The following is a 19,126-nucleotide window of genomic DNA, read 5'->3' as shown; positions in this document are numbered from 1 at the left end:
AATGATTGCAAGTATAATTGGTCATAACGGATCAATCACTGCACACCTGTGCCATAAAACCTACATCACATATGTGGGACAAGCTGGGTAAATTGTTAGCTATCATGTACATACAGGTCTGCTCAGTTCCCCGCTCATCTGAATAAGTAAATCACATGTGATACATCTTGTAACTTTTTTCAGTTTCATAAAATCTTCCCAAAATTTAACAACATACATATACCTCAACATCTATTCAGGCAATACTTTGAAAGCCATTTGACAGTAACAAAAAGGCTGATGCATGAATTTCAGTTGATGGAATTGCACCAAAACCATGAGTCAGTGTGTGTAGTCAATTTTTGAAATATTCTTTCAAACTAAAAAAGATCCAGAAGTTATTACATATGATTTGCTCATGCAGATGAGCCAATAGCTGAGCAGATCTGTATGTACTTGAAATCTCCTGATTTGCCCATCCTGCTGCACATATGTAAGGGCCCATTTGGTCACTGCAACAAGATACAATGCCGCCAAAATCCACACCCAAAAAGTTACATGTGGCCACATTGTATCTTGAGCCAAACTTGACCATATATCTACAATCTGATTGGTGTTTGGTTTGAATATCTGATGCCACTATCTGATGGACAAGATTGAGATAATTGTCCATATTGACACTGCAAACATTAATCAACTTCCCCAAGTGGGCAGGAAAAAATGATTGGGAGTATCATTTGTCATAAAATGATCTATCACTCCACACCTGATCCATAACACTCACACTACATATGTGTAGCAGGCTCAGTGAATTGGTGGTTATCATGTACATACAGTTCTGCTCAGTTATCTGCTCAGCAGGATGAGTTATTCATATGTAATACATGCTGTAACTTTTTTCAGATTGACAAAAGCATTCAAAAGATAGACTACATACACTGACTCAACGTTTTGGTGTAATCTCATCAACTCAACTGCATGTAATGCCCTTTCTGTTACTAAGAAATAGCTTCAAAAATATTGCCTGAGCAGCTACAGAATTATATGTAGTGAGTTCTTGGGACAATTTTTTTCAAGTCCAAAAAGTTACATGTGGTATAACATGTGATTTATATAGTCTAATGGGCAAAAAACTGAGCAGACCTGTATGTACATGATAGAAAGCTATTTACTTAGCGTACTGCACATATGTAGTGTGGGTGTTGAGGCTCAGGTGAGCGGTATTGGATCTTTTTATGACAAACTGGACTATTAATCATTTTCCTCTTCCAATGTGGGGAAGTTGAATGATGTTCACAGTGTGAGATACAGCCATTTGATGATAACCTTTCTCAATCTGTCTTTAACCACACACTCTTCAATCCTTGCTCCTTTGCTCAGCCACTTTGTCAGCCCTGAGTACATGTACATGTACCCAAAACTAACTTGTAACATTAGAAACATTATTTATAAAATTAATTACATGCTACATACTGAGCTTAGACTGTATGTAACAAGTAATACAATGTACCAAAACACTTATTACATATACATGTACACTTAAAACTACATGTAACATGTAGTAAAATACCATTTACACCTCATAACTCAGTGTCAAGAGTTAAAATGCCTATATTACATATTATACTTAACAAGTATATGTAATCAAAGATTGCTAGCAATAATCATAACATCTAGTAATGATCAATCCTGAACCAATGTAGTGATAGTAACAAATATCACTACAGTTAGGTTTAGAGAGGAGAGTATATAAACCCCTCCTCTCTCAGCCGTCAAAGATTCCCCCCAAGCAATTATTACATAATACTTTCAAAGAACAACTTTAATGTTCTATTGAAGTAATATCAAGAGTCTTATGAATATAAGACCAGTGATAACTTCATAACTTCAAATCAGCTTCCTGACCAAAAGTAAGTAGTAATCCCTTCACCTTTTTCTGGATCATCTACTTCCCCCAAGTAGAAACTCTTTTAGGTTGGTGACCTTCCAAAAACCCAAGGCTAGTGACCTACATACAATTACTTTCAGGCTGGTGACCTTAAGAACAACCCCAAGTTGGTGACTTTCAGAACAACCAGTGTAGTGATCTTTATCTCACTCTTTAATCTGTTACATAAAAGATAAAAGGAAGGCCTTGGATACACCCTTCATTAATTATAACATTTACTTATTATAATTATAAACCTCCTTTTAAGGGGTTAATTAGCTGTAGTCTGTCTGGATTTATCCAAACAGGCCAGTTTTTGCCCTTTCCCCATTTCTTTCTATATTTTTAGTTGTAATTACTTTATATTTGAAATATAAACATTATAAATTATAAATATAACACCCTACATTGCCCATTTAGTGAGCCTTGAGTCCTCAACAGAGCACCCAACCCTCACACACTTTCACACCTTGATAGTTCTCTCTGTCCTTTCCAGATATTGTTCTAAAGTATTTCTCAAGGATCTTCTTTGAAAGACAAATTGTATTGGCATGTTGGTCTTTTTGAGAGACTTGAGAGTTTGTTCACAACTGCTAAATTACGCATGACGGCCCCAAAGGGTCTGACTCAAACTGCAACAACCAAAAGCCCAATGGGGATGTCACTACAACATCAATCATATCCCTAATAGAAATGGGAGGCATGGTGGGTACAAAAAGTTGTATCTTAAACACAACTTTGTATTATAAAAAGAGATAACAGATAGTCAAAATTGTGATAACAAAGTGGATGTGATGAATAAGATACAAATCAGTGAAGGAAAAGAGAAAGATCTTTTTACAATATCAAAAGGTTTTTGATAAAGTGGTAAAGAGCTATGTGAGCTACTGCTGTGTTAAAAACCATGTGTTTAGTAAGATCTTCTCTGAAAGTTTTTTGGGGATGTGTTTCCACAAACTTGGATTGTCTTTCAAAGCCACTTTGCCGGCCCCAATTCCTGTAAGTTAAAACAAGTTTCAACTACCATTCATTTCGAAAGGTTTGGTCAAACATAACTTTAAACAGTAGTAGAACTAGAATTATAATTGATAATTTAGATGATGAAATTATTGAGAAATTGTTCAAAATGTATTCATCAAAGTAGATGAAGAAATCACAAGACCAACCATTAAATCATCAAAATAATAAGATTGAGTTCAAAAGAATAATGGTTCTACCAATTTAATTGAATATCAGAATTCAGAACTTACTCTTGAAGAAACCACTTTTTTACCAGCATTTCTTTACCTCATATTAGAGCTTCTTGTGCTTTGTTGACATATATCAAATAGAAAGGTTAGTAGGATGAGAACAATAAAGTTCAACAATGAATTTGAAAAGTTTAATTTGAATAAAAAGAGTATATTACATATGGGTGCATATAGCGGATTCCCCAGCTGCTTGTTCTGCAACCACTATATGGAGCGGAGCAATTCTGGTATTGTTTCTAGAAACACCAGGAAAATTGACAACACCTTTGAATTCCTCTCCATTACCAACATCACCAAGAGAAGACAAACACAACATTGACAAGAAAAAATACTTATTTGGTGATTGGTTCTCTAAATCTAGCAGTGGCAACACCACCTGACTTAACATACATAGATACACTGCCAGACCAACTACTCAACACTGGACAGCTTCTCAAGGTGTTCTACAATATCTGAAGACCACTGGATTGGTTAAATTATATTTGAAACTGTTGATCAATGAGATCAAGACAGACTTACATACTTATGTTGATTCAAACTGGGGTGGGGAGTACCCAAAATCAGTACATGGTTATGCCACTTTCTTCCTAGATTGTTCTTTGGCATGAACTCCAAAGTGTCAGGGTTGTATAACAACATCAACATGTTGTGCAAAGTATATGGAATGGCAGCAAGAGAGGTGCTGTGGTTGAGAAATTTAGTGGAAGATGTATTGGGCGCAATGGGACGAGTAAAATTATTTTGTGATAACATGGTGGCAAGTCATTTATATACATAACAAAACAACAAGGCAGACAGATAAAGAGTTTGATTATGTTCCTGAGCAATTATTTAGAGGCATGGTAATTTTACATTGAGTAGGATCAAAGCATCAAAAAACTGATATTTTAACTAAAGTATTGGGACCATACCTTTTTGAAGCTGGAAAGAAGTACAACCTGGATATAATGACAATGATATCATGATCAATTTCATTTGCTTTCTCTACAGTCATCTTTATGGTGTTCAAACTTCAAAATAAATTTGTGCAAGTTTTTGCACGGTTTGGAACACAATAACGCGGGTTGTCAAAATAATTAATGTGCAAGATTAGTATGTACATAAAATCTTGCACGGATCTTGCGCGTCGGTCTTGCAGAGTTCTTGCACATGTTTGAACACCATAATTGTGCTTGCGTATTTGTTTTTTTATGAGGCTTTCTGAGGCCTGTCTTGTGGACTGCACCTCAGCCAGTCACGTCATTAGTGTAGAGTGGTACATAGCAGATTTAGTCTCGGTTCCTCAGCGGAAGCTTCCATATCATCATGATGTCATCCTCTTGATTCATCCGTGTGGAAGCCGGGTGGAAGCCGACCCCTTCATGGAGAAGAGAACTGACGTGGCTGTCCTCGAATTTGTTATAAAAAGCACACTGGGTCATACTTATGATAGCCAATAGTTTTCTCATAAGGTGATACACACGCTAAAATCCTTGTCAATCATCCGACACAGATTAACAACTCAGGGTATTCGGAGTGTAAGCGAAAATTCAGAGTTTCCTTTACGACTTTTTGTTTTAAATCGAAGAATTGACTAGCTTCTATGTACTAGCTTTAACTTGGGATCAAACCTAGTGTTCAAATATGGAAACAAATCCAGCTGTGAGTTAGACTTTGACTGTGATGAGCTTTGTGGAAAGTACTTAGGATTCACAGAAACATCTTACACGATGAAATGGAAAGCACTTTGATGCTTCATTCCAGGCAAAGTGGCTTGGATGTACCATTTTTGTTATATGTTTCTCTTCTCCTTTCGATCAGATTGTTTTTGTACTCATCTATGTAATTCATGGTGCGTCATCTTTCTGATATATTGAAAGAATCTACTGAGAGGAGCTATTTGTTCCATGCACCAGTGTTTCCCAATCCATACGTTATAAAGACCATAATTCATTCATGGTCATAATTTCATGATGAGCTTATTAAGCCTGTTTTCTTTGATATTAGAAATGGTACTGTCTTAATAAAAGCTTGTAATCACCATATATATGAACCAAGGGCTTCTTGCAACGGAACGAAGGGGTGTCACAATAGATGTGAGCTTTCTTAGATACTTAGGAAGATCTAAGCATAGACAATCTTTCACAAATTCATCTTCAAGATATGAAAACACTTTGATGTTCACTCCAGAGAATATATAATCAGGAAGTCTTAGGTGGAGTGATTTCATTATAAGAGCTGAATGAGTGATCCAAAGTGTATACTATGTACAATGAAATGAAATGTGAGATGGAAGAGCGAGTGTGCTGGAAGATGGCTGGAGATGGATGGAGTGATGTGAAATTGAAAATGAAATTGAAATTGAGATTGAATTGAGAGAGGACCAGTACGAGTTAGAAGAAGAGTGACAATAAAGTTCAGTAGTAAATTGAAAATTGAAATTAAGCAAGCAAAAGAAGAGAAGAAGAATTTAAATCAAAACTTTTCACATCCAAAACCAGCAGCACTCTTCACAGCTCTTCAGTCTTCAGTCTTCAGTCTTCACAGTGTGAGTTCTGATGGACTAGTCACTAGAGTGTTCTTCTATAACTTCTCATCGTTTCAACCATTCATCATCATCAAAAATAACAAGCAAAGTTGAAAATCAAGAAATTACAAATTAATCATCACCCAACCATGACTCATCATCCCTCACAGCAATCTTTCACTTCTTCACCTTCACCTTCACCATCACCATCACCATTTACAAACCATCAAACCAACCATGAGAACTCAACCACACCTACTTCATCAACTCATAACAAATCAGCTGTACCTAACTTACCCAATTCAAGTGTAACAGTCAAATCACCACCATTACCAATCATTCCATCGGAATTATTACAAGCACTCTCGAGACCACCGATCAAGAAATCATCGAATCCAACCATCGAATCAAGTGATCTACAACATTCTAAATCAAACAAACTATTGAATAAACTAATACCAAACCAACCATCTACAAATCAACATCGAATTCCAAATGAACTTGATCTAAACTCTTCAACTTCAACTCATCAACTCACTTTACCTGAATTCACTCCAGTTTCAACGGATTTCCATCTAGTAGATTATGAACCATCTGATCAAACTACAATCAAGACTGATTCAAACTCACAACAAGATCTCATTCATCATAATCTGAACATGAGTTCAATGTCAAATTCAAATCAATCTAACAAACCATCTACAGTGAAGAATCTATTGAACTTGGTTCATTTTCATTCAAACAAACCTTCATTCGAACATCAATCGAACAATCCTCATCATGATCAATCTAATGCGCATATTCAAATCAATAATCATCATCAACACAAACTCAACTCTCAACCCTTAGAACATCAAGCTAGTCAGTCTTCTTTCACTCTCTTACCATCTACTTCTCAACAACAACAGTCTTCTTCCAATCAATCATCAAAACAATTCCCTCAATTTCCTTTGTCAGATCAATCCGATCAACAAACAACCGCATTTCAGTCAAATCAGACCATGCCACATACCCCTAAACAGAGAGAGACGATTTGGAATAAGATTGGTTTCACTCACACTCCATTCGGTGGTACTGCAACTTCAACTTCAACTGGTAGCAAGAAACTCACTCTCAAACAACAACAACATCATCTAGCTGATATTCCAATCGATAATAAGTTTCGTGATCCAAACCATCCTCATAGTGCTAGTCCACTCTCTTCCAACTATTCTTCACTTGCTTCGACTTCAGCTGCTCGAACTCGGGCTAGTTTCTCATTAGATCAGTACATTCAATCTCATCTCTCCTCTAGCCATCAGCATCAACAAAACGATGGAAAACACCCTAGACTATCATCTCAACGCAAGAGCTCAATCAAAGATCCAAATCAGAACATTAACAAATCCAAACCATCGGAATCTTCTTTGACCTCTTCGAAACACCCGTCTAGTAAAAGCACTGATCATTTATTCGAATCATCCACACTCTCATCCCCTCAACTTGCAACTCAATCTTCTATTCATTCAGTCCAACATTCACAACAGTCTTCAATCGATCATAAATCTAATCATCACCAGAACTCGTCACAGGTTGGGAATAGTCAACCAGATTGGTCATCTACAAACTCAATCCAGAATCATCAAGATGACATTCTAGAAGAAGATATCGACGAAGTACCATGGCCAAGGCATGAAAACTTTACTCATCACCTTCATGCAAGTCATCGACGTAACAATCATTTGAAAGATCAAGTCTCTACGCATGCTGAAGAAGATGAAGATGAAGAAGCGGAAGAAGAGGAAGATGGAGATGAGGAAGAAGAAGGCGAAGAGGAAGAAGAAGAGGAAGAAGTGGGTGATCGACGCAAATGTTTGGATTGTGCTTTGGATGATTGCAAAACACATTCCTCGCAAACCAAGCCACATGCTCGTCGTATGCATCTATCCAGTACCGGTTCAGCTGATTCACCACATATCGGACAATATTTGCAACGCGACCATCCATCAGCGTCTACCTCAAACCGTAATCCTCCTCGATTACCTTCTTCCAAGATTGTGAACCGATTATCACCCGATCTATCATCTTCTTCTTCCAATTCACTACCATTTCGAATCGGAAAAGGTGTACAACAACCCTCGTTTGATCGACCAAATAATAGTCTCAGGAATCGACGTATTCTTGATCCTCTTGAAATGAGATTCAAAGCTATCACTGACCCGATCATCAAAAGCACTCCTACCACAGGTCAAAGTACAGGATCGAGTCTGTATCATAACGCATTAGATGCACCACATACCGCTCCCATCGGTGGTTTCCCTGACCCTGTCACTGCTTCCTCGACTTCGACTTCGGCTACTGCTAACCTCACCTCACCTGGCTCTGAAAAAACTGATCAAAATAGATCACCCAGGGCTCGAAGTCTCAGTGATACACTTGTTCGCCGAGCCAAACAGTTTACAAGATCCATCATCAACTTCAATATCATTATCCGATTCTAGACAGACCTCATCTTGATGATCTTGGTTCAATCGATTCTCATCACCTTGATATTTTCAATGGTACTCTTAAGAATCCTTCTGCCTTGAGTAACCCGCCACTCAGTGACAAACAGGAAGTCAAAGTCGGATCTGATGGTGATAATGATGATGATCTTTATTTTGTTGACACGCCAGCTTCTGTGCGTTTCTCTCTCACTCTTTCTGACATGATCCAATCCCTCATTCAAGTATCTTAATCCCCTTGTTCATTTGTTTGTGTGACATAGAGAGCCGCACTAGCTTCGAAAGCCGATTTCACGATTGGTGTGGCTGGGCCAAAGGGCGTAGGGAAATCTACGATCATCACACGTGCCTTGAGAAAACCCGTGACAAACTCGGTCACTTTATACTCGGATCTCCAAGCTAATAAAAGTCTTGATATTTCTTGCTATGACCTTTCTTAGTCCTGAACTGACGTCATCCTTTCTTTACAATCACAGTCATCTCATACGTATCACAAGTGTCGAATGGAACCGCAGGAGCAAGTAGGACTGTACAAGTCTTGGAGGTGGATCAATTGATCCTTTCTGAACAGTTTATTAAAAAAGACCATAAGAAAGAAGGTATGATTTGGCCAAAGAGGTTACCTTCTCTCGACGGAATTCTACTCTGGTATGTCTCAGCTGGTCTCTATTGAAGAGGATGAAGTATCTGATCTTTGGTATGCACTATCACTTTTAGTTATGATGCAATGGATCCTACTGCGTTGGATCATCTACGACCTCTTTTACGTAAGTAGTAGATTCATCGACCCACTCCATCCTCTTGCTTCCTTTCTTCTGTATTAAGAAGATTTCTTTTGGAAACCTTTGGGAAATTCAACAGATTCATTTTGGACCAGAGGAGGGATCTCATTGATCGTCTTGGCTTGTAAGTCAAACAAAGATGAGAAGCTCAATCTAACTTCACCAATCAAGGCTGCGGAACTTGTTAATGTCTATGGAACTGGTAAGCGTGTTTTTTCTCTTGTGCACCTCATTGCTTGATATTGATTTGAATCTATATCCGTACTACAATAAAGGGATGATCCAGCTCGATGGAGGTTTGGAAGATCCGGGGAAGAAGATGAGGAATTCATTTAATTGGATCATGAAAGCGATCAGAGAAGCTAGAGGTCTGTTACTTCTCGATCTAGTGATTACCAAAGAGACCTTTGTGTATTTGCGTCAAAATCTTGATGAATTGTACTCTTTGACTCCATGAATAGGTGAACCGCGGTCTTACAGTAGTGCATCGACTCATATCTTAGACTCTGGTAGTCATCATGATGAGGAACACGTTCGAACTTCGTCCGATTCAGTCACTCGATCTCAATCATCGGATCTTTCACCCCCACCACCCAAACTCAAGGCTGATGGAGAAGTGAAGATGAGTGATCAAGTTGAGTTTTCTTCTCCGCTTCTTGAAGATCGATGTATGTTGATACTGATGAAAACCAACGTTTCCTTTAGAATCAGTCAGACGAAAATGGTAAGCTTTCTTGTTACTGTGATGAGATTGAACCCAGAAATGATTGAGCTTGACTTATTGAATCAACTTTTTCATTAGAAAACACAGGAGAGATCAATGAGAAGGATCCAAATGAGAATGATGAGAATCAAGCAACAACAGCAAGTTTTGGTGCGATGTCTAGTGATGCTACTAGTCGTCATGCTGCTCAGAAAGCCATTGTCATGAGCCAGTTGAGTGATCATCTATCTTTTCAAATCTCTATTGTCTATTAGACTGACTGGCTTTTTTGTTTGATTGGTAATAGACGTGGATCCGAGATGGACTTGCATTTAGATAAACAAACGATTATTGATAAGTTTGTTTTTGCTACTGTCAGTGGAAATGGTTAGTTACAGTCTTACGATGATCAGTTCTTCTTCCCTAGTTCATTTGACTACTGAAACTAACATTTTGAGTTTGTGATCATGGGAATCGTTAGAACCAAGTTTTGTAGATCATTTCTTGATTGTCTTTAGAAGGTTTTCTACACCTTTTGATGTTTTGAGCGCTTTGATCAATCGATTTGAATTTGTTTCTTATCATCTTGAAGATGATCCTCTTTTGACTCGTTATGCACAAATGAAGTTGAGTTCGAAGGCCTATTTTTGTTTGGAATCGATAACTTTGTTTGAACAAGATTTTTGACACAACCACTTTGATTCTTTTGAATATAGGATTTGTCATGTATTGATGACATGGGTAGAAGCATATCCAGGAGATTTTGTAAAACCAAGTACATTACAAGTCTTGAAAGGATTTACATCTTTAATTTTATCAGCTACATGGCTTTTACATTATGCAGTGGAGATTTTACCGATGACGAAAACGATAAGTTTAATGATAGATGAAGATATTGGATGGGCCTTACCGGATACAACTGAACCTGAATCGATTGCTAAAATCTTGGATGATCTTTTGAGATTGAAAAATTCATTATCTAGTACTTTATCACCTTCCAATACTAGATTAGAAGAAGATGAAGAAGATGATTCAGATGTGATTCTTCAACAACAACAACAACAACAACAACAAGATGAAACGTCTAGACATTCGATTAATAATAATCAAGATACTCAATCTTCGTTTGGATTGAAATCTCAAACTACTGGTGCTGGTTCATCTTCGATTGGATTAGATTCGAAAGCTGAAAACAAATCGTTGTTGGATTGTTCTAATCAAATCTTAAGTTTGTCGGATGAAGCTTTAGCATTACAAATCACTAGACTTGAATGGGATATCTTTGCTGAAATGAAGGTGTGTGTGTGTGTTATCTGAAGTTTGATGGCTGGAAGATGGTAGATCTGATCATTCTTTACTTTCTTTTCTTGGTTTTTCTTAGCCAAGACATTTGATTAGATATGTTTTGGCTCCTAGAGATCCTAAGAATCCTAGGGTGGCTTTAAGAGATCCTTATTCACCTATCGCTCGTTCTACTGATTATTTAAATCATCTTGCTGCTTGGTGAGTTGTCTATATTATCAAATACGAAGAAAAAACATGTCTGTGGATGTATTTCGGCTGATGTATGATATGGGTTCTTTTTTTTTGACAGGGCAAGTTCGATGATTTTGATTCAAGATAAATTGAAATCTAGAGCAAGAGTTTTGTTAAAGTTGATGAAAGTGGCATACGAATTAAGAGATATGGATGATTTTCATTCATTGGTTTGTTATTTGTTTTTCGAATCTTGTCCTGTTCTTCTTTTGGTTTAGTTCAAATAAAATTGATCTGATGGGTTGATGTTCTCTTTTTTTTCTGTTTTTGAATTTGATTAGATGGGAGTCTTGGCTGGAATCGAAGCTCAACCGGTTTATAGATTAGAAGCTACCTTTGAGATCGTCCAACATATGGATTTACAATCTTATCGTCGATACCTTTCTTTAAAACGATTAATGAGTTCACAAAGATCGTTTTCGGCTTATAGATTAGCAAGACAAACTGCTTCTGCACAATGTGTACCTTATCTGTTAGTGTTGTTTTCTTACTATTTCTCCTTTTGAAACCGACAAACTGATCTTCTTGATGAAATTGGGAATGAATTTTTTTCTAGTGGTACTTATTTACAAGATATCACAGCTGTTAATGAAGTTAAAGATGATATGAGAGATGGGAAAGTGAATTGGACTAAGTTTGGACAGATTGCAAAGGCTTGTGCGAATGTGATTGAGTGTGGGAAATTAGCACCGGAGATTGAAGTGGAAGATCGGATTGAAGGATTGATTATGAGATCACCGATCTTGAGTGAAGATGTGGGTTTTGATGAAAGATTTCGTATTTGATTTGGTTCCTGTTGATCTAACTGTTTTTTTGGTCTTTTATAGAGTCAATATGCTTTATCGTATAAATGGAAACATAGAGCAGGAGGAAATGGGGTTAAGAATAATGGAACAAGTGGAGGAGGAGGTGGTGGTGGTGGTAGTAGTAGTCATAATAATAGTAGTAGTACAGTTGTTCGATCTAAAATCATGTCGACTCATAGTACTACTACTTCACCTTTGATTGGAGGAGGACAGGAGGAGGAGGGGGTGGGATCATGACGCCTACTCAGTCTCATACTGGGTCTACTACCGCTGGTGTGGCTAAGAAAGGTACGAGGAAATTGAGACAGTTGATTAATACTGCTATACATTAAAGGATGGGATGGGATGGAGGGAGTTGTTTTTTTTTTTGGTTCATTTTTTAGTTGAGGTTGTTTTGATTTTTTTTTGGAGTTTGACTTTACTTTTTTTTAGTTTCGTTTTTTAATTTTATTTATCTTTTTTGATCCTTTTTATCCTCTTTTTTTTTTCTTTTTTGAAAGACCTTTTTTTATCATTTTTTATTTTTATTTTTTTTAAACAAAAGTCTTTTTATTATATCTTATTTAAATTGCTCATCTTTTTTTTTTTACTTTGATTTTTTTTGATCTTTACATTTTTCGTTCGTTCAAATCTTAAATATCAAGAGACAAAGAGAAGTTTTTTTATTGCATATTTTCCATTTTTTTTACATTGCAATTCTCTTAAAGTTTTTTCTTTTTTCTTAATTCCTCTTCTTTATCTTTATGTTCAAGTTTATTTACTTTAATGTTTGGAGGGTTTGGACAGTGAGTTGTTAGTTTTTTTTTTTCTTTGATCATGATTTTTTTTTAAAAAATTGAAAAACTTGAGAGTTATATTTTATCTTGTGAAGTGTTATGTACATATATTTGAAGAAAAAAAGTTGAGAAAGAATGGTATGGATTTAAAACTGCAACTTTTTTTTGAGGTAGAAAGAAAGAGAGAGAGAGAGATAAAGAACAAAGAAAGAGAGAAAGAACAAAGAAAGAGAGAAAGAACAAAGAGAGAGAGAAAGAACAAAGAAAGAGAGAAAGAACAAAGAAAGAAAGAAAGAACAAAGAAAGAGAGAAAGAACAAAGAAAGAGAGAAAGAACAAAGAAAGAGAGAAAGAACAAAGAAAGAGAGAAAGAACAAAGAAAGAAATAAAGAACAAAGAAAGAGAGAAAGAACAAAGAAAGAGAGAAAGAACAAGGCAAGAAGTGGAGTGAAGGGGTTTTGAATAGGTCTTTTCAGGGGTTTTGTGAGATGAAGTTTGAGAGGCAGATCATGAAATGGTGGGATACGTGTATGAAGAATCTGATTTACTTACACCTCCGTCAAGACTTCAAGAGACAATGAGGTCAAATAATTATCCGCGGACGCTGAGACTTATGATTGAAGAGCTCCGTATTTGAGGCTGAGCCCTAGAAGGCTAGTGCTCTCAAAACAAGACCTGTTAAACTCATCGTCCTCACTCCCGGCAATGATCTGCATGTTCAAGGTACACCCGGATGCCGAATGGCCACCGGTCCGGATGGCCCGCGTGACTCTCTGACAGCTTGCTTCCAAGTTGAGACCTCACAGATTGCCTTGCTCGGCACTAATTCTCTAACAAATCCCATGTGAGACTTGTCACCTCAACTTACATATGCTGGAGATCGAAACGGTGAGTCTGACCTAACCTTGGGGAGAGCACATGAACAAAGGGATAATCCAGTTGTGTGGAAGGGATATCAGCGATTAAACTGTTCACCTCTCTCCCCACTGGTAAGGCTTTCTGGTCAAGAGAAGTGTACGCGTGCCAGGTAGTGATGGGTCTTGATCTGTCTCGGCTTTGGTGTAGGTCTTCCCGGTCTCGAACATCTTTCAGAAGCGACCTCAATGCATTGCGAACCTACACTGACATGTTTCAATTCCTTGCGGGAAGTAGCAAGATTCAGAGTCTTTAAGGATTTAAATCTGACCATAAAAGTGGGAACTCTTTGTCTTTGGAAAGGGTTGTCCATCCGCTCGAACGTCATTTTTTTTCTTCAGTCTAATAATTACATTGTGAGTACCATTCAGGAACTTGGTAGCTAGCTTCGCGTTTTTCGATTTATTCTTAGAAGCTATCTAATCATCTTTTCCATCATTTCCTACCAGCATTTATACGAGGTCTCTTTACCGTCATGGAAAAAGGAAATCACATTCGAACGCCGTGCTTTCGCGCATCTCAACTTCGAAGCTTTTGTTTGATCGCTTTCTTATTATGTCAATCGTTTCAATCTGTCGTTTCACTACCAACAATTGCTTCTGATGTGGAGGTAGCATCCAAAATCGCCGCTGAGCCTGTCATGGAGCTCTCACAATCTGAAAAAACTTCTGAAAAAGCGGTGAAAACCTTCTCAAGCGATAAGGTTAAAGGACCACCCAAGACCAAATGGAGTCAGTGGTTCTCTATGTTATTTGCTGCACTGTTTTCCATTCCCATGTTGATAGTCAGTTAAACTTCAAAGTCCCCTTGGATAGCTCTTACAGAGCACCCACGAAGAGTGTCAAAGATCAACCACTTCCCACAGACGCTGACTCGGTGACATCTAACGAAATACCATCTGCTTCTGAACGGCCTGGGGCTCCATCATTATTAACCTGGACTCAGCAACACAGGGATATAGTACAACAACGGTTAAATGGGATCACCGCAAAAGGCCGGTTTGCTACTAATCGAGAAATCAATGAGATGTTTTACGAAGCAGAAGCGGAGATCAGTAAAAAACCTTTGGCGGAGGTCCATAAGGCCTTGAATGTTAAACCTCTCTCAACTTATACACCACCACCGTGGAGCAAAGAGTTTCAAGCTAATCCGTCTACGGCTCCAACTATCTCGACATATACACCACCACACTGGACCAACGAGATTCAAGCTAATCCGTCTACCGCTCCAACTATCTCAACGTATACACCACCACACTGGACCAACAAGATTCAAGCTAATCCATCTATCGCTCCAACTATCTCGACATATACACCACCACACTGGACCAACGAGATTCAATCTGGTAACTTGGATCATATGGGTAACCATCCTTCGTGGCAGACACTGGCAGTTGATAATCATAATCAATTTGCATCTCAAGGGCATTATCAAAATCTGCACAACTTTCATGATGCGGGTCTCAATCAGCCACCATACTCAGCGCAGCACGTAGGGTCCGATGGTTTGAACCATTATATCCTGCCGGACGTCGCACACGCACAGTACGCTCATCCATACTCATACGAACCAGCTCCAAGTTATCAGGTAGCACGCAAGGATGGCACAGGTAAGCAATAAGACTTGAATCATTATCACTATTTGAGCACTGATCTCAATCTTCTTCAATGTGGGTATCTAGGATATTTTTACCCGCAATCCCAACAATCGCAGGATGTACCACATTATGAGAATCACGCTGATTCTGAAAAAGTTTTAGATCACAGCAAAGAATGGGAAGATCTTGGCGGTGAAATTGATAAGTATCGTCACCAGGAAGGTTTTAAGATAGATGATTTGCCTCATATTGATGACATCGTCAACCACAACGGTTTCAAGGCGCCTGCACCTCATGATTTCTATTTCACTTCACCCCATAAACCTGAAGTACCGAATCCCTATGAACATACTGCTACATCTTGGAAGAACCCGAATTTGCCTGAGGAAAGCGAGACTGGGTTCTCTGATATTGACAAGGATCCAAGATTTCACCCTAAGATTAATAATCACCAGCCTATCGGAACCTCTAACGATGGAGATCAAATGACTCGATCATCACGACCTCTCGGTCTGAAGTATCCTGAATTTGACTTTTTATCTCCAAACCAATATCATCATGTCTGGCCTACTAATGAAGCACCGATCACCAGTAATATGGAGAAACCAAGGCTTACCTACTCTCAAGTTCTAACAGCATAACTCACTTCTTTTCTTTCTTTGTTCATATGAATTAGATTAAAATTTAGCAAACCAATTCGTACTTATTGATCATTACATTTCAATCTTTTTTACACTCATTTCAAAATCACACTCTTTGATCATAACTTTCTTTTACAAAGACCCATTGTCCTGACTAGTTTATAATTTTTCAGTATTTGTAACATTTTCACGTGTTATGCTTTGAAGTTTTCTAAATAAAAACAGTCAACCAACGCAATTCCAACTTTGGTACATGCTCCAACACGCAGTGCCAACGCATAGTTGTGCCAGTGACCTTGCAGTCAAGCTCACCACCACAAGACTCATGTGCCACCCCTACGCCCGTAGTGCATATGTAAATGGAACAAAGTTCGTATGTTTGATCACATGTTGAGACCAAGTGTCAAATTTTGTCCGCGTCCAAATCACCTCCATACCAAATCTCAGAAGTTCAAGGACTACATCTCACCATGTCCTGGTACATATCAGCTCTGATGAAATAGAGTCGGATCTTTTGTCAACTGCGGCCATTTTCTCAAATATTTTTACATGAGAATGATTCTACATTCACGCCGAACCGCTGCTGGTACGCAGGCTTGATTTACAACTTGAGAACCGTAGGCTTCATGGTGTATCTGCTGGGTCTGGCTTCACCTCGACTTCGGCGCAGACACATCTTGTCTCGATTGTTGTAAGCTACTTCAGAGGATGAAGCAATAATTTATCTAATACGTTTCATTGGTTTATTGACGCAGAAGGTTTCTTTCAAATTGATCCTATAAAGTCCCAAACTTTTAGCCCACCATGACGCTTATCTTTCTCAGCGCAAACTTGCACATTTTCCCTTATATCATAGTTCAATTTCATCTTTGATCCTACAGAACCAAACTTGTCCATAGCGCGATACTAGTTGATCATTTTCTTCAGCAATCCATTCAAGCCTTTCAAGAACTCTTCAACGTGATGGGAAAAGAAAGCGGCAATCGATCCTCACACTTTTCAAAATCTCAACTTCTAAGTTTTTCTTCAATCGCTTTCTTATTATGCAATTCTGCTCTTGCAACAGAATCATTTATTCCTAATCCAAAGCTAGTGGAAGCTACGAGGTCTTCTTTAGCTCAAAAGCATGGTTGGGTACCAAGATACTCAATGAGGGAAGAGCTTGAGGCAACCAACCCTAGCATGAGTCCAGGTAAGACTATCATTCCACTATCAATTTTTCTCATGGTGTCTCACCGTCCTATGATCCTGCTCACGGTATATGCTCTAAAATTTCACAACTCCATCGGATAATCTGTCAGAAGCTGTCGCGCAAACCAATGCCAACTTCCGACAAAACCGGCGCGTACAGAATTTGCGCTTCAATTTCAAAAGATTACAATCATCCAGCAGACCTCCATCAGGGAGCCATTCTATGGAACCTGCAAAGGCACAGAAGCCCCGAACCTCATCTCCGCCATTGACAGGATCCGTACCATGGAACAGCGCGGTGAATACCAAGCATCTAAATCAGAACGGCTACCTTCCTTCTCCGCAGTACCATGCTAGTCCAGCTTCACTTCCTGGTCTCAATCCACATGCACCTCAGTATTATCAACTTTCAGTTCCGAATAGTTTTCAAATCAATCCGCCTCCTCAAGCCTTTTTCGCTCCGAAGATCAGTAATGGGCAGTACTCCCATTCGTCCATACAGACCCGAAATCCTAATGGGTACTTGCGGTGGAATCGGGAAAATGCAAGTTGGGAGCCTGTGTCTATCTCCGCTGAACCGTCTCAAGGTGAGTATCGGTACCAATCGCTTCCATCACTTGATCAATACGCAGAGTTGTCTTGTAGACTCGATGTCAGCTCATCATTCTCAACCGCTGAAAACGTTACCAGTAGGAGAGTATGTGCAGCTTCCAGCTCCAGGATACCATCAAGGGAGACGTCAAAGTGGCAGCTGGGGACCTGTGCCCATCTCTGTCGAACCATCTCAAGGTGAGTAACGACACCACCCATTTATATCAGTCGATCGCTGACCAGACTCATCCTATAGGCTCGATGTCAGCTCATGGTTCTCAACCGGCACAGACGGTGCCAGTAGAAGAGTATGACCCTAACGAGCCAGCTCCGGTTGTAGATGAAGGAAAACTATGGGAAGACATTGATCATGACATTGTTGATCTTGTTCACAATAAAGGTTTTCGTCTGCCTGGTAACCATGAACTGACAAAACAAGACGACCCACATAATCACAAACCCTTGCAGGAAATTTACCCTTCCTTTTATGATTCTAAATCTCACTCATCATCTACACCAGAGGTTTCAGCCAAAAAAAGTGCACCTAATAGACTTTCAAACAAACCAGATTCAAATCCAGAACAAGGTGAGGTGAAGGAATCCGAAAAGAAGTCGACTAACATCAGACTTGCTTCTCCGCCATCTGATCTGAAGACTGAAACCCACAAAGACGGAGATTCTTCAGATGAATGGGATATACTTAACGATGAAATCTCTGCCGTGATTCAAAGTAAAGAGAGTGACTTGAAATCTGATGATTTACAGCCTATCAAGCGATACAATGACCTATTTCAAGATCATCCACGGGGTATGACCTCAACACGATCAGGATAATTTACTCTTTACTCACTCATGTTTTATAATCGCATCGTCGTTGTTAATGTCCTCTATGATGCCTTTCATCCTATTTGTGTTGTTCTGATATCATAATATTTGGTTCCTTCTCAATCTATTGACTTGTACCTTGGGTTCTACGTGATTACTTTTATATATCCGAATGAATGTTTTCTCCTGCCTAGTCATTCCTCTTCTCATTCATTCTTATCTTTGTCTCTGGTACCATAATTAGGTACTTTTCTTGCTCAAAACACTCGTGTTCTCACTGAGAACAACTCGTGTTTTTTCAAAGCTTGACCTGTTAAAAACACTAGCATCGCATCCAAATGCATGACCATGTCTTTCTCGATATATTGTGCAAGATTGGTGAGCTTGAGTCGGCTTGAATACCAAGAGTGCCATCTCTCCGCTTGTATTACTGAGTGGTGTCTCCGAGTTGGTTTGTTTTCATTTATGTTTAAGGTCAGTTAATTTTACGGAGATGAGACAATTTGATTATGTACAGTTGAAATGAAGTTTTCAGCATTCAGACAATTTGTCGATCGCTTCAATCAACCACTTAAACTTCATCATGCTCAACCGGTCTATCCCTATCTCATTACCTCGC

General features: G+C 38.6%; 2 protein-coding genes across 2 annotated transcripts; both read left to right on the top strand.

Annotated features, from left to right (window-relative positions):
* Positions 1-5,811: 5,811 nt before the first annotated feature.
* Positions 5,812-12,209, top strand: MELLADRAFT_101565 (uncharacterized protein; the record flags this gene model as incomplete). Its single annotated transcript, XM_007404818.1, has 20 exons — positions 5,812-6,325; positions 6,512-7,395; positions 7,564-8,096; positions 8,147-8,321; positions 8,409-8,553; positions 8,622-8,793; positions 8,863-8,912; positions 9,007-9,129; positions 9,203-9,295; positions 9,389-9,561; positions 9,633-9,651; positions 9,730-9,862; positions 9,938-10,017; positions 10,112-10,256; positions 10,614-10,926; positions 11,012-11,133; positions 11,225-11,336; positions 11,448-11,638; positions 11,723-11,921; positions 11,994-12,209. The coding sequence occupies 20 exons, from the start codon at positions 5,812-5,814 to the stop codon at positions 12,207-12,209; spliced, it is 4,392 nt and encodes a 1,463-aa protein (XP_007404880.1).
* Positions 12,210-14,137: 1,928 nt separating this feature from the next.
* On the top strand, positions 14,138-15,900 carry MELLADRAFT_101564 (uncharacterized protein; the record flags this gene model as incomplete). The annotated part of the gene is made up of 3 exons (XM_007404819.1): positions 14,138-14,446; positions 14,500-15,271; positions 15,344-15,900. 3 exons carry the CDS (start codon positions 14,138-14,140, stop codon positions 15,898-15,900), a joined length of 1,638 nt encoding a protein of 545 aa, XP_007404881.1.
* Positions 15,901-19,126: the final 3,226 nt, after the last annotated feature.

Source organism: Melampsora larici-populina (genome assembly GCF_000204055.1).
Source record: "Melampsora larici-populina 98AG31 unplaced genomic scaffold MELLAscaffold_2, whole genome shotgun sequence".
NCBI lineage: Eukaryota > Fungi > Basidiomycota > Pucciniomycetes > Pucciniales > Melampsoraceae > Melampsora > Melampsora laricis-populina.
Note: the sequence above shows the minus strand (reverse complement) of the source record. Positions and strands in the feature narration are given on the sequence as shown.